The 14516-nt window shown below is 36.2% G+C and overlaps 1 protein-coding gene across 1 annotated transcript in view; it reads left to right on the forward strand.

Annotated features, from left to right (window-relative positions):
• Window positions 1–2180: 2180 nt before the first annotated feature.
• WRN (WRN RecQ like helicase) overlaps window positions 2181–14516 on the forward strand; it is a 111147-nt gene continuing 98811 nt past the window's right edge. The window contains exons 1-6 of the mRNA XM_080795344.1: window positions 2181–2282; window positions 2931–3043; window positions 6676–6821; window positions 7664–7812; window positions 8034–8183; window positions 9406–9478. Of these exons, the coding sequence (XP_080651470.1) occupies window positions 2187–2282; window positions 2931–3043; window positions 6676–6821; window positions 7664–7812; window positions 8034–8183; window positions 9406–9478 (727 nt within the window). The 5' untranslated portion in view covers window positions 2181–2186. The remainder of the gene's footprint in view (window positions 2283–2930; window positions 3044–6675; window positions 6822–7663; window positions 7813–8033; window positions 8184–9405; window positions 9479–14516) is intronic.

Genomic DNA, 14516 nt, shown 5'->3' on the forward strand with positions numbered 1-14516 from the left:
AAGAGAGTATTTTACATCTGAAAACTGAGCATTTCAAATTAAAATGATTTTAGTGTTATAGGTGGCTTCAGGGAAGAGTTACTGAAGTTTATTTCTGTTTTGGCAGTGTGAATGAATTACGTAAAAAAATTCTAAGATTTTATAGTGTTTTTATAGAGTTGTCTATTATTTGCAGAAACCACAATTTTCTGGCAGTTTTGCAAATTATCTACTCTGTGTATAGCCAAAACTTGTTTTCCAGCTTCATAAAAATAATATTTTAAGATCCAGAACAGAGCATATATAAAAAGTACACTTTGGGATCAATTTTTAACTCTCCTGTTAAGAGTTTTGAATTTGTGACACATATAAATGTATTAATAACTACTAACATTTGTAAAATGTTTTATAAGATGACTATAAAAACATATATTTTACATATATTATCTTACCAATAAAATGTAAATGGTAACACCCAAACTTGAGTTGTCCATTCTGATTCAGTGAATCATAGATCTTACCCAACGCCAAACTTTGCTAATGATTCAAAGAATACAAGCAAGCACCAAGTGCAGATGGCATATTCTTTTTTTGGAGAATCCCCAGACTGTCAGACACGGATTCCAAAAATGTCCTTTTCTTTTGCAATAGGACATGTTATGGTTTTAGATTAACAGAATAGTTTTGAGCAATGTGGGCAAAAAAAAAAAAAAAAAAAAAAAAATTACACAAAGGAAGTTGTGTTGGTTTGGAATGCCTCTATTTTATATTGTTTTAATTACACAGCTTACTTGACTACTCCCCATTTTTCAGCCATAAATTAATAAATCCTGAATTCCAGGCTCATTTGTGATGAGCAGTCAAGATAGTTGAGCTGTATCTGTATCTTGTGAATAGCAGTTTCTAGATAGGTACTCTTTGGTATTTTTCTGCTAGTAAATATCATTGATAGTTTTTACAAGGCTACCATCTGGTTTGAGATCATGAATGTTATTACTGGGATCCCTGGTTGAGGTCTTTCATTTCCTCTCCCCTAGTAAGGTGAGTAAATTACTAGCCCATTTTTAACCCTTTCCTTCCCAATGCATAAGAGTGGTGGAGTTGGTTTTATATAGAAAATTTTGCTAGAGTAATCTTTTAAAAATTTCCTTAAAAAAATTTCCTTTATAAATTATCAGTATTCTCAGTTTGGGGGCTTTATGCTTGAGAAAATGAGCAATTAAAATGGATACTTGCTGATACTGTGTGATTTCTTTTGGGTTTATATTGCTAAGTATCAATAGGGATAACAGATTATCCTGAATCATAAGTAGTTGCTGTGATTATTTCATATTAACATGTTTCATCATAAGAATCTTCAGGTATATATTTAAAACTGCTGCTCCTTTACTAGCAATTTGAGATAGTAGGAACTAAGGTTGGAGTTGGGAAGATTTTATTAAGAAATTAAAGCTACTTCAATTTAATGTGTTAGGTCACGCTAGGGTATGGATCCATTTGCCATTAACGAAAAGAGTTTGTCACGGTTCTCCTATTCATTGTGTTTTCTATAACCATTTTTTACGTGTGGTTTACATTGAGAAGAGCCCTCACAGCTAGTAACAGATTTTTTAAAATATCCTCTGCGAAACTCTTATTCTTAGGGAAACTTGTTCACTTACTAGGCCAAGAGCTTAATAAAAAAAAAAACCCTTAATATAGAAAAGCTGTTCTCTGTCTAAAAATTCATTTTTCAAGTAGTCTTGTGAACAAGTCCAACAGTTTGCTGAGTTTACTTAGATCTTAGGACAGATGATAAGAAAATTAAAGATGTCAAAATCTGTAAGAATTTACACACCCAAGGATTGTCATTGGTGATGAGATAAAGATTATTCTTTGAAAGGATCAAAGTCATAAAATGATAGGATTTTGAAACTACTAGAACCTTAGAACTCGATTAAATTGGCTCACTTATTTTAAAAAGAAGAAATACTACTGAGTTTATAATTATTAGATCTAGCATATTATATGTTTCCTTTTGTTTTGCAATTCTAGCTCTTAAAACCTATATGTGGGCCAAATGCTATAACTTTAAATTTGCATGTTTGGTTCCTCAGTCATATCCACAGGCCTCTTTCTGAGTTTTTTTTTTTTTTTCTCCAAAGATTGCACTGTATTTATTCACAGAGTAATTGTTTTTTGGATTTTGCAACTGGAGCCTATTAAAGATGAATGAAAAAAAGTTGGAAACAACTCCACAGCAGCGGAAACTTCCTGAATGGATGTCTGGGCAGAATGAGACCTGTCCTGCAGTATTAGGAAAGGTATGCAGTTCACCAGTTATTCGTTAATGGGAAATTTAGTGTACATTTGACTATAAAATCAGTCAGTCTTCACTTGTAAACTTCACGTCACCATTTAAGTTAGAATAGCTGTTGTGTGATTGAACCACAACTTAGTCATTTATTGGGTGAATGGGACTAAATTTTAATGGGGTTTACAAAATGGGAATTCTTACTCTGTATTTTACCTTTTTTCTTATTGTGTAGGGTTGACCTTATTAGTTTGTTCTAATTTAGGCAATTTAGAAAGGTATTTACTTTGTTGAATTTTTGTGGGTGAGCATGTTTAAGTTTTCATAGATACAAGATCTACCAGCCATTCTTCAGCAACTTAAGGCAACATTATTACATCTAGAATGCTAATATAATTACAGAAAAAAATTAATACTATAAGTGCTCTTATGAAAATAGGAGTAGAAGTTTGTAAATAACTTTTTAGAAAAATAATTTTATAGTGGATAGCTTTATTTTTGCTACATTGTCCTTATGACTTCATTAGTCTGTAAAACGTTAGTTGATAAAACCTGGAACCATAATTTGAATGCTCCATTGAACTGTATTTTTTCCATGAATATCTCTTATTTAATGTGAACTTTATTTGTGCCTTTTTGAAATTTTATTTAACTCCAGGCATCTATTCAGAAGAGTGTTTTTGAAGATGACCTCCCTTTCTTAGAATTCACTGGATCAATTGTTTATAGTTATGAAGCTAGTGATTGTTCTTTTCTATCAGAAGATATTAGGTAAGAGGGCACCTGGGTGGTTCGGTGGGTTAAAGCCTCTGCCTTCGGCTCGGGTCATGATCTCAGGGTCCTGGGATCGAGCCCCTCGTCAGGCTCTCTGCTCGGTGAGGAGCCTGCTTCCCTTCCTCCCGCTCTCCCTGCCTCTGCCTACTTGTGATCTCTGTCTGTCAAATAAATAAATAAAATCTTAAAAAAAAAAAAAAAGGAGATATTAGGTAAGAGATTTGAATTTTCTAGTTTCATTTGAATTTGAACCCTTAGAAGATAACTATTATGACAATATTTGTAAGTAGATTGAATTTTACAGTTAATATGTGTTCTACAGATAATCATTTCTACATGTAGAATATCATTTGACAAGTTCTAATTTTACATTAAAAAATCTTAAAATCACTAGATTAAATGTATAATGTACATATTGTTCATAATCCTTTCTATTAGCTAATTTTTTGTTACTTTCAGTACTTAAATACTTAAACACATTGTTTATTTCACCAATGTATGGCAAAAAAAAAATTAAGAATTATTCAACCTCCAAATGTCCCTTTTATATTTCATTAAAAATAGCACATTAGTAGTGAATAATGGTTGTGATCAGCTCTGTTGCGTTTAGTTTGCAACAGTTATAGCAAATCATTCCTAAGAAGAACGTTAGAAATGACTGTTAGTATTTTTTAAAATTGCCCTGTTAAATTAGGATTATGCAATAATGCAATCCAAGGCTCTTAAAGCATTTTACAAGGAGAAGAAGGAAGGAATTCATTCAGATCTTCTTTGAAGTTATTATACCTGTTTGTTTTTTTTAAACTGTTGTACATTGCAATGGTTAAAAGATACAGAGGTAAGTTAAGCTATTATGATCTCCTGGTGGTAGATGAATTCTAGAAATAGTATTCAAGTGTCCTCACTCCTAGTTAACTGGCCCCACTGTTGGGTCTTTTTATATAGAACAAAATTTGTCTCATAGAGAAGGTAAACTCTGTCAGTTATGATTATATATTAACTCTACCATCTTACCTTTGTCAGGGCTATAGCATGTCATATGTAAAGGTAATAAGCATAAGTGATTTGAGGAATGTAGTTCCGATGAATTCTGTGTGCATTATGATAGGCAGCCTTTTTTTTTCTTACTCCCCACTGGCTGGCTTAAAGATTTTTGCTATCACAGGTTTTCAGCAATTTGATTATGATGTTTCTTTGTGTAGTGTGATTTGTCTTCATCCTGCTTGGAGGTCCATTGACTTTTTCAGACCTGTGGGTTTCTAGTCTCAACAGATTTAAAAAATTTCTTTAGCCTCCCCCGCCCCACCGCTATCCTGTTACTCTTTTCTCCTTCTGGTAGCTTCTGTACACACCATTTGAATTGCTTAATACTGTGTCTTTGGTTATGGGATTCTTTTCCCTTTCAGTCTTATATTGTTTTTCTTTAATTCTTTTTCTCTCTGTGTCTTGGTTTGAGTCATTTCTTTTGCTGTTTGCAGGTTCACTATTCCCTTCTGTAGTGTCTGTCATCCCATTCCATGAATTTTTAATTTTATTGTATTTTTTGTCTCTAGAAGTTGTATTTGTTTCTTTTTAGGAAGTATCTTCCAGTTTGGCTCTCATATTCATATTTTCTTTTAAATATTTGAACATATTCAGCATATTTATAGTGGTTGTTTCAGTGTGCTTGTCTATTAATTCCATTATTTTACTTATTTTTTCTATGAAATGATGTTTATCCTGGTTAGGGGTCACATTTTCTGTTTTTTACCTAATGCCAGCAGTTTTGATTGGACATTGTGATTTTACCTTGCTGAATGTTGGGTTTGCTTGTTTCTCTTCAAAGAAAAGAGCTTCGCTCTGTCAGGAAGTTAAGTTACCTGAAGATCAGCTTTTACCTTTTGAGCCATTATTTTTAAGATTTATTAGGGCAGGTTGATAGGAGTCTTTACTCTGGGAGTAATTTAGCCCTATAATAATAAGGTGTGGCCCTCATGGAGTCTTTGCTGACTGCCCCAGGCGATCAACAAGACTCTCTAAGGCCACTTTTCAGAACTTTAATGCCTCTTTCCTACATGTAAGTAAGCCCTAGGAATTGTTCATCCGTTGGTTCCCTGGTTGGTCTTTGTTCAGCCTCTTCTTGCCTAGCTCCCACCTCTCCAGAAACTTCTTCTAGCTCCCTCAGCGTCTCTGGCTGGGAACCCTGACTCCCTAACTCAGTGCTCTGCTTTGACTTCTCCCTGTTCTGTTGTCTGGAAAGTGTTCCAGGTAGAAAGTGGGGGCAGCGGTAGGGCTCCCCCATGGTTTTCTTTCCCTCAGAGAGCACAATTGCCTATTGTTCAGTGTCTGTACCTATTTTGTCCAGTTTTCTTTTTGTTCATAGAGGAAAGATATGTCTTATCATCTTGGCCCAAAACAGAAGTTGAGATTCTTTTGTGATATACATTTTTAATTTTTAAAAATTATAAAATAGGCAAAAATAAACAAAAATAGAAAATAATGTAACAAAACCCTCACTTTAGCAAATCTTAATATCCATTTTCTTTAAAACTTTATTAAGAAGTGGTATGGTAAAATACAACTGAATCCCCAGGTATGTCCATTCTGATTCTCCCCTCTGCAGCCCTCTGAGGTAACTTTTAGCATGAGTTCAGTGTTTAACATTCCCTCACATGTTTTTTATTATATCTATACTTTTATATCCTCAAATACCATATGCTGTTATATTGCCCATTTAAAAACTCAAAAAAATGCTGTCAAACTATATGTATATTCTGCCACTTGTGTTTTCCACTCAACATTTTATGTTTTTTTGAGAATTTTTTCTTTTTGGTATATGTAGTTCTATTTTAATTTTTATATAATATTTAATTGTTTCCATATGCCACAATTTGCCCATTCTTTTGTTGATGGAAATACAGTTTGTTTCCACTTTTGCCAGAAAGAACAGTATTACAATGAACATTCTTTTTTTTTTTAAGCAAATTATTATTTTTTTAAAGATTTGGACAGAGTGAGAGAACGTGAGAGAGCATACATGGGAGCAAGTGTGAGTGGGAGAAGGGGCAAAGGGAGAGGAGAGAGAAACCTCAGGCAGACTCCCTGATGAGCACAGAGCCTGATGCAGGGCCAGACCCAGGATGCTGAGATCATGACCTGAAGTGAAATCGAGAGTTGGATGCCTAACCAGCTGGGCCACCCAGGTGCCCCTGCAGTGAACATTCTTAAACATCTGTCTGGCTGTGCACATCTGAGAGTTTGATATATTTACGAGAAAAAACTTGTGGGTCATAGTGTTTATACACCTTCAGCTAAATATTATCAAAGCCTTTTCTAAAAGGATTTTACCAATTTACATTCACCAGTGTTTGAGCAGGTAGGTATCTTTCTCAGTACTTGATATTGTGCTCCTTTTCCTCCTCTTCCGCTCCTCCTCCTCCTCCTCCTCCTTTTTACTGGATTATCTGTTTTTTTTTTCTTACAAAACTTTTCAAGGAATTTTTAATATTTTCTGGCTCTTCATTATCAGGTATTTGTATCATAGATATCTTCTACCATATATGACTTGTCTTTTAATTTTTGGAATGCAGAAGTTACACAGAAGTTAAAATACTAATGTAGTTCATCTGCATTATATTTTTCCCCTTTAGCATGGATCTGTGTACTGGAGGTGTGGTAGGATTTGACATGGAATGGCCACCGACGTACAATAAAGGGAAACAGAGCAGAGTTGCACTGATTCAGTTATGTGTGTCAGAGAGCAAATGTTATTTGTTTCATATTTCTTCTATGTCAGGTTAGTATCTCTTTGTTTCATTTTTATATGGTTGTATTATGTCAACCTTATCCCTACAAAATTAAGCTTTTGAATTAGCTGGTGCTTTTCTCATCACCCTACATTTATTGAAGTATTCATGTTTCACCTGATTCATTCATATCCCTGTTTTATTTATTTTTACAACGTCTCCATCAGGTATTGTTATTATTCCTGGTTTAGACAGTAGAGAAGTGAAGTTTAGAGGGGCTAAATGATCAGGAATATACTGTTAATGTTAGCAGAGGAGGTAGTCAAACCAGTTGTTTTTCTTGTCATTTATCAGTCAGGACTTTGCTTTAGGTAAGAAAAGAAATGCTCAGGGTGGCAGTGCCTGGGTGGCTCAGTTGGTTAAACTTCTGCCTTTGGCTTAGGTCATGATCTCAGGGATCTGGGATTGAACCCCACATCGGGCTCCCTGATCAGCAGGGAGTCTGCTTCTCCTCCCTCTGTACTCTCTCAAATAAATAAATAAAATCTTAAAAAAAAAAGAAATACTCAAGGTGAATTTGTTTCTGAATTTAATCTTAACATAAACATAAATTTAAATATAAACATAGCATGTGGGGCGCCTGGGTGGCTCAGTGGATTAAGCCACTGCCTTCGGCTCAGGTCATGATCTCAGGGTCCTGTGATCGAGCCCCGCATCGGGCTCTCTGCTCAGCAGGGAGCCTGCTTCCCCTCTATCTCTGCCTGACTCTCTGCCTATTTGTGGTCTCTCTCTGTCAAATAAATAAATAAAAAAAAAAACATAGCATGTGTAAGAAGTAGAAAATAAATCAGTAATACTTGATAGAACCTATGGAAATAATAAAATGTTACAGTTTTTCCTCAGGGATTAAAAATGTTGCTTGAAAATGAAGCAATTAAAAAAGCAGGTGTAGGAATCAAAGGAGATCAGCGGAAGCTTCTATGTGACTTTGACATCGATTTGAAGAATTTTGTGGAGCTGACAGATGTTGCCAATGAAAAGGTAGACATAAGGCATGTACTTGTTGTGATGAGCCCTGGGTATTGTGTGAAGTGTTGAATCACCATGTCGGGACACCCGAAACTAATATTACACTATTTGGAAAATTTATTAAGGACTAACTCTGCCATATATTTTGGTATAACATTTCTAGCTTTATTTGTGGCATGGGCATTTGCTGGTGTTTAGAAATATCTGCAGTATTGATTTTTCTTTACTTCCAGCTGAAATGTACAGAGATGTGGAGCCTGAATGGTTTGGTTAAACATCTCTTCGGCAAACAGCTTCTGAAAGACAGGTCTATCCGCTGTAGCAATTGGAATGACTTTCCTCTCACTGAGGATCAGCAACTATATGCAGCCACTGATGCATATGTATGTATCAAAGATCTTTAAACTATTATGTGTTTTTTAAACTTATAATAAATTACTTTAGAAAAACTTTGTTGTAATTGTACAAACTCAAATATTTTAAATCAGGTTGGCATTAAAAATGCTTAAGAAGACAGTGAAACTGATAATTCTCAATATTAATTGGCAAGTACCAATCAATGGATTGTTCACTGCTAGTAGTTTTTATTGTCATGAAGCCAAAATAATGTCTAATTTCTATGTAATCAATGTAATCTCTCTAAAAACATGGATAGCTAATAAAGACAGGCTGAGCAAACACAAATGGTATTGATGATGTATTTGATTTATAAGCAACTTCAGAATAAAAATAATTATAGTTTCTATATTGAGACTGGCATTATTTCTTATATTTACATTTAAAATATGCTAAAAATTTAGGAAAATTACCTCCAAATTTAGCTTTCCACTGCTGTTAGTCAGTTGTATTTTCATATTTACATATTCATACATACTGAAATTTGGGCTTAATGTATAGCATTATTTGTTTCTCGGTTTTGTTTTTTGCTAGGAGATACATTTTATATCCCTGTGGATTTCTTTTTCCTTAATTTATACTTTCATTTGTAAATGAATATCTTGCTGTTTCCCTTTTCACATCTATTTTTAGGCTTGGAAACTCCTTTTTTTCAAAACAAAAAAATTCAATCTTGTCAGGAAATAGGGTGATAATTTTCCTTTGCATTCTGTTAAAAAAAAATCGTAGAACTTGTTGAGAACTTGTGCAAGTTCTGTAATATTTTTATTCATGAAAAATCAGTGTGATTTGGTTGTTCCTGTTAACAGTGCCTGAAAGGAGGGCTGTTCATTAAGCCGACATTCACAGCTGATTTAATGAGATACAGGGGAGTAGATATGTGTCGCCAAAACAGACTTCTTGTACTTGATTGTATTTTGTTGGAGTCCCACTTACAAGTTATTTGATTTGGATAACTCCTTAGAATATTGAATATTAAAAGATAAAAATGTAAAACTTTTAAGGCACAAGTAGTTTATTTTACCCACTCTCAAAATTGGTATGGTGATTTAGTGAAGACATAGATCTCTGTGTAACATAATAAGTTGAATGCAGCCTTTTGGGTGCTTTGGGAGTCACTGTTGATTTTTCTAAAGATGGGACATAAAGCCTTATTTTGGTTACCTTTAGCATACTCTTTTCACTTTTCTGCTTTTTTTTTTTTAATAGGCTGGTCTCATCATTTATCAAAAATTAGAGATTTTAGGTGATGCTGTGCAAAGGTTTGCTATAAATAAAAAAGGTATGTGGTGCTCTAAAAATAAAAGGTAAAATTTGAATTTACTCTCTTGTGAGGTTGATCTCCAAAAGTCAGTTTTCACGCATGTGCAAACTGTTTAGTATTACAACTCCTTGAGTGTCTGAACCATGTTGACATTAGGGTGTGAGATCTCTGTGGCCCAAGATTGGAGTTTCAGGCACGTTACTCGTGGCAGAGGAGGACTTATTATTGCTTTGTCACATAGCTTTTCATTAGGCTTCTTTGGTTGGAGCTTTGTGGGTTTGATAACATCAGTGACACAACCAGTTATTTCCCAGTCTGGAGATTATTACATCCTTGCTATAAATATTTAAAATTTACAAGTTACTTTATAGTGTCCTGGTTTAAATTTCTAAATTTTTTCTAGGGTAAGATAATTGCTGTTTTTCTCCAAAAAGTATGGCCACTTTGTTCCACTTCCATGCTTTTTTCATATGCCTCAATAGGTCAGTGATAGCTACACACTCTACACAGTAGAGAGAAAGAGCATGGGCTCTTCCTGTGACAGAAATCAAAGGGGAATCCCTGCCATGTGACTTGAGATTTACGTGTTTCCCCATGCTTGGAACATAGATGATAGCCCCATATCTAGTGCATAGAATAGTGAGCACTAAGGAACAGACTATTATAAGCACCTGTATTGATCTATATAGAGTTGTCATTCCTATTCTTTTAGCTTGTTTTGAAGATTTTAAATAATTGTGTTCCTTAAGATGTTAATTAAGGGGCGCCTGGGTGGCTCAGTGGTTAAAGCCGCTGCCTTCGGCTCAGGTCATGATCCCAGCGTCCTGGGATCGAGCCCCGCATCGGGCTCTCTGCTCAGCAGGGAGCCTGCTTCCTCCCTTCTCTCTCTGCCTGCCTCTCTGCCTACTTGTGATCTGTCTGTCAAATAAATAAATAAAATCTTTAAAAAAAAAAAAAAAAAAAAAAAAAAAAAAAAGATGTTAATTAAATTGGCGATTTTGCTAAATAAGCTTGAAGATAAGGCGTGACCTCCTCATATAAAATTATGTTGTACCCTTTTTGATTATCATTAAGAAGGGATCCATGTCCTTTGTAATAGACCCTCCTTCTTTACCTAGTAAGGTAGAAGACTCCTTAGGCTTTCTTTCTTTCCCTGGAAAGTCACTTCTGATGAGAGCTTGCTGACTCTCTATAGCCAAAGATACTGTGGCTAGAAATTATCTTGCTTAAATTGAGCAGATGATATGTTTTTGAAGCTAATCTGGAGAACAATATAGAACTTACTTAAGTCATAACAGAATTAAACTCAACAGAGGGATTCATGGTTTTTGGAATCTGTGGTTTTCAGAATTACTTCTAGGGCTATACTTACAATTTTGTCTGTGATTAAAATGCTTCTAAGGAAATGTTTAAGATATTTCTCACTAAAGGACCATATGTTTATAAGTCGCTACTAGAAATCCTGATATCTGTGTACCTGTCATTTCAGTACTGCATTGTTTGACACTCACTTTTATTCTTTATTGCATTATATGTGTGAATATATTTTGACATCTGAAGTGAGGTACATTGACTAGGATCCTAGTGAATTGTAACAAAGATTACCACTCTTCTTTTTTTCCCCCCTCCCTTCCTGTTAGGAAGCCAGAGGTATCAGCCTCACTATTGTTTAATTTCCCTGGTGTATTTATACATGATGTATTCAAATGTCCACTTTTAGTTATAAAATTGTGTTTTTTCTTCTTCCTAAAGAATTAAAGTCGATTATAACATCAGGAAATAAAAGGATATTCACACATTGTTTCTTCTGGTTAAAATATTAGCTTACTCCAGGATGGTAGCTAATAAACACTAAACAATATAGTAGATAAAAATACACTTACTCATTTATTAAAAATTGTTGAGGACTTTATGATATGGGGATACAGTAATGAACAAGATACTCATGATCTGCTTCCCGAGAAGGAAATCTACAGGTTTGTAGGGGATATAGAGATGAACAAAGGAGGCATGGCTGCAGGAAGATGAGTCTCATGATGTGGGAAAACAAGGCGCTGTGGTTAGCACATAGGAGAGCCATCTGATGCATATTTGGAAGTATTGCAGTATTTCCTGGAGAAAGTGATGTTTAAGGCGAGACCTGAAATAGGAACAAGAGTTAGGTAGCAGAAGAATAAAGGAAAAGTGTCATAGGCGCAGGAAGCAGCCGGCACAAAAAGAGATCATAGAATCGATAGGCAACTGAAAGTAGTTCAGTGTGGTGAACTGTTAAATATGATGGAGTGCAGGACAGAGACGCAGAACAAGGAAAGCAGATAGGCCATGTTTACGTGAGGAGTTTAATTTCCTCCTAAGAGGTATTAGGGGGTTTAAACACAGGAGTGACATGAATTATATTAAAAGAAAAAGAAAAAAGGAATAACTTGGGCTGTAGAGTAGAAAATGGATTATAACAGGGCAAAGGTCACAGTGGGAAGGTTTGTTAGGAGGTGGTGAGAGCGACCCAAGGGAGAAGCGGTGGTGACCCGGCTTGGATGGTTGTATTGAGAATGGAGAGAAGGGGATAGATTCAAAATACATTTAATAGAGCAGTAGAGTCAGCAGAATTTGGAGTGATGATGAGAGCCATGTGTCAAGGGTCATTCCTGTGTTGCTGCCACAAACAACAGGTGAAACCATTGACGAAAAGGAGCAAGCTTTGGAGCTGAGGGGTCACTGTGATTTTAGACATGTTAAAGGAAGGAGGGCTGTCAGCAAGGTGGAGGGGGCCAGGTGGGTCTCAGATATCCAGGCGGTAGCTCAGAGAACAGCTTTAGTTAGAGGTAAAGAACTGGGACTAAGAATTTTGAGGAACTCTTAGTATTTTGTCTTATATGGTGGAAGGGATGACAAAGGAGTTGTCTACCACTGGCATAGAAGGAAATTAGGAGATATGGTGTGCAGAAAGCCAAGTGAAGAGGCATGCTTTACGTAGGAGTTATCAACCTGTTTTAAGTCCTGCTGAGTTTGAGAAACTGAGGATTTAGAATTAATCATCATTTTTGGCAATGTGACAACCATTTGTAACCTTTGACTCCAGCAGCTTTGGTGTACTGGGTGACAAAAGAGTGTTCTCGGGGGGAGAGTGGTTATTTGGGGCATGTGCTATTAAAATGGAAAAGGGTTGGGGCACCTGGGTGGCTCAGTGGTTAAGCGTCTGCCTTCAACTCAGGTCATGATCCCAGGATCCTGGGTTAGAGTCCACATTGGGCTCTCTGCTTGGCATGCTTTGTGTTCCCTCTCTTGCTGTGTCTCTTTCTATCAAATAAATAAAATCTTTAAAAAAAAAAAAAAAGAAGGGTCACAGGCTTTGGGAACATGGAGGTGCTATAAGCAGAGCAAGAGGGAAGTAGTGGAGTGGTGTGAGTAGAAGTCATACTAACATGACTGGAGAAGTTACTAGATCCAAGGAACGTGAGAAAGCATGTATAAACAACTTCTTTTTTAGAAGATTGGTTTGTAAGGGGATATTCATTCATGCATATGTCATATTTGTTGGATGTTTATTATGAATCAAACACAGTTTCAGTTGTGGGGGAAAGTGCACTGAACACAGGAGACCAAGCACCTTCACTTCATTTCATAGAATGAGCGAAGGAGCCACGTGAATATCTGAGGGAAGAATGTAACAGGCATCGGGGAAAAAACTAAGTGTCTGAGGGTGATTGCTTGCCTTATTTGAGGAACAGTGAGGAGAACTGAGCCGAAATGAGTAAGGGTCAGAGTGGGAAGAAATGAGGTTAGAGAAGGAGCTTGGGCCAGATGGATCATTTAGGGCCTTAGAGGTGGTGACTATGGCTTCATATTTTATTAATCACAATAAATACAAAGTAGAGTGATGGGAAACCCTTAGAGAGTTTGGAGCAGGAAAATGACATGATTAAATTTTAATTTAAAAGGATTTTTTTTTTTTTTTTGACTGCTATAAAAGAGCAAGTGTTTAGGCAGGGAAGTCTATTAGGCTACTCTAGTAGTCCCAGCAGGAGATGACAGTTGTTTGGATTAGGCTGGTAGCAGTAGAGATGGTAAGAAGTGGTGGAATGTGTATATGTTTTGAAGGTATAAGTTGTGAAGGATTTGCCAATGAATTCTCCGTAGGGGTAAGATCTAGAGACTGAGAGGACAATAAACATATTTTGGTTGGATCAGCTGAGTTAATGGAAGGATCAGTTATGGTGGATAGGTTATGGGAAAGGGGAGTTTGGGTGAGAAAAATCTAGATTTCAGTTTTGGATATGCTGAATTTTAGGGGCTTATTGATATCCAGGCAGATATCACAGTTGGAAATGTGATTCTGGAGTTCAGGGGAAAGGTTGAGATTGGAGATGTAACATTGGGAAACATCAAGATTAGGGGAAACATCAAGATACAGATGGCAGTTAAAGCAGTGAAAGGAGATGAGATGAAAGAGGCAGTGACTGGAATAAAGAACAGAGGAGGTCCAAGGATTGATGTCAAGGGCATACTGACATTTAGAGATCAGGGAGAGGAGGAAAGTGCAGTGGAGAAGGTCCAAGAAGGGGTGGTGGTGGAAGACGGCTTGTCGAGAGGTGTTGTGTCCAGAAGCCACAGGAAGAATGTGTTTTAAGGAGGAAGGAATTATCAGCGCTTTCAAATAGCTGAGAATCTGAGGGAGATGAGGATCTAGACCTGACAATTTGATTTGACAGCGTGGAGGTCACGGGATAACCTTTCCCATAGCAGCCATGCTGTGCTGGTGGGGGCGAAGGCTTAGGGGAAAATGGGAGTAGAAAATTTGAGACCGTGCATGTGGACAACTCTTTCATGGAATTTTGCTGTAAATAAGAGTAGTTCTGTGAGTGCAGACTAATTAGCAGATTGGGGGGGGGTTGGGAAGATGAGATAGTTTTCTTTTTCTATTTTCTTAGTGTTATGAGGGGTGAAGTTGTTCCTTGAGTAAAAGGAGGAGCAAGCAGATGTTAGAGGCTTGGAGAGAAAGAAAGAGGTATGAAATAGTCATCTTGATAGTAGAGAAGTGGGAAATACAGAATATTTA

The sequence above is a fragment of the Martes martes genome (genome assembly GCF_963455335.1).
Source record: "Martes martes genome assembly, chromosome: 2".
Taxonomy (NCBI): Eukaryota; Metazoa; Chordata; class Mammalia; order Carnivora; family Mustelidae; genus Martes; species Martes martes.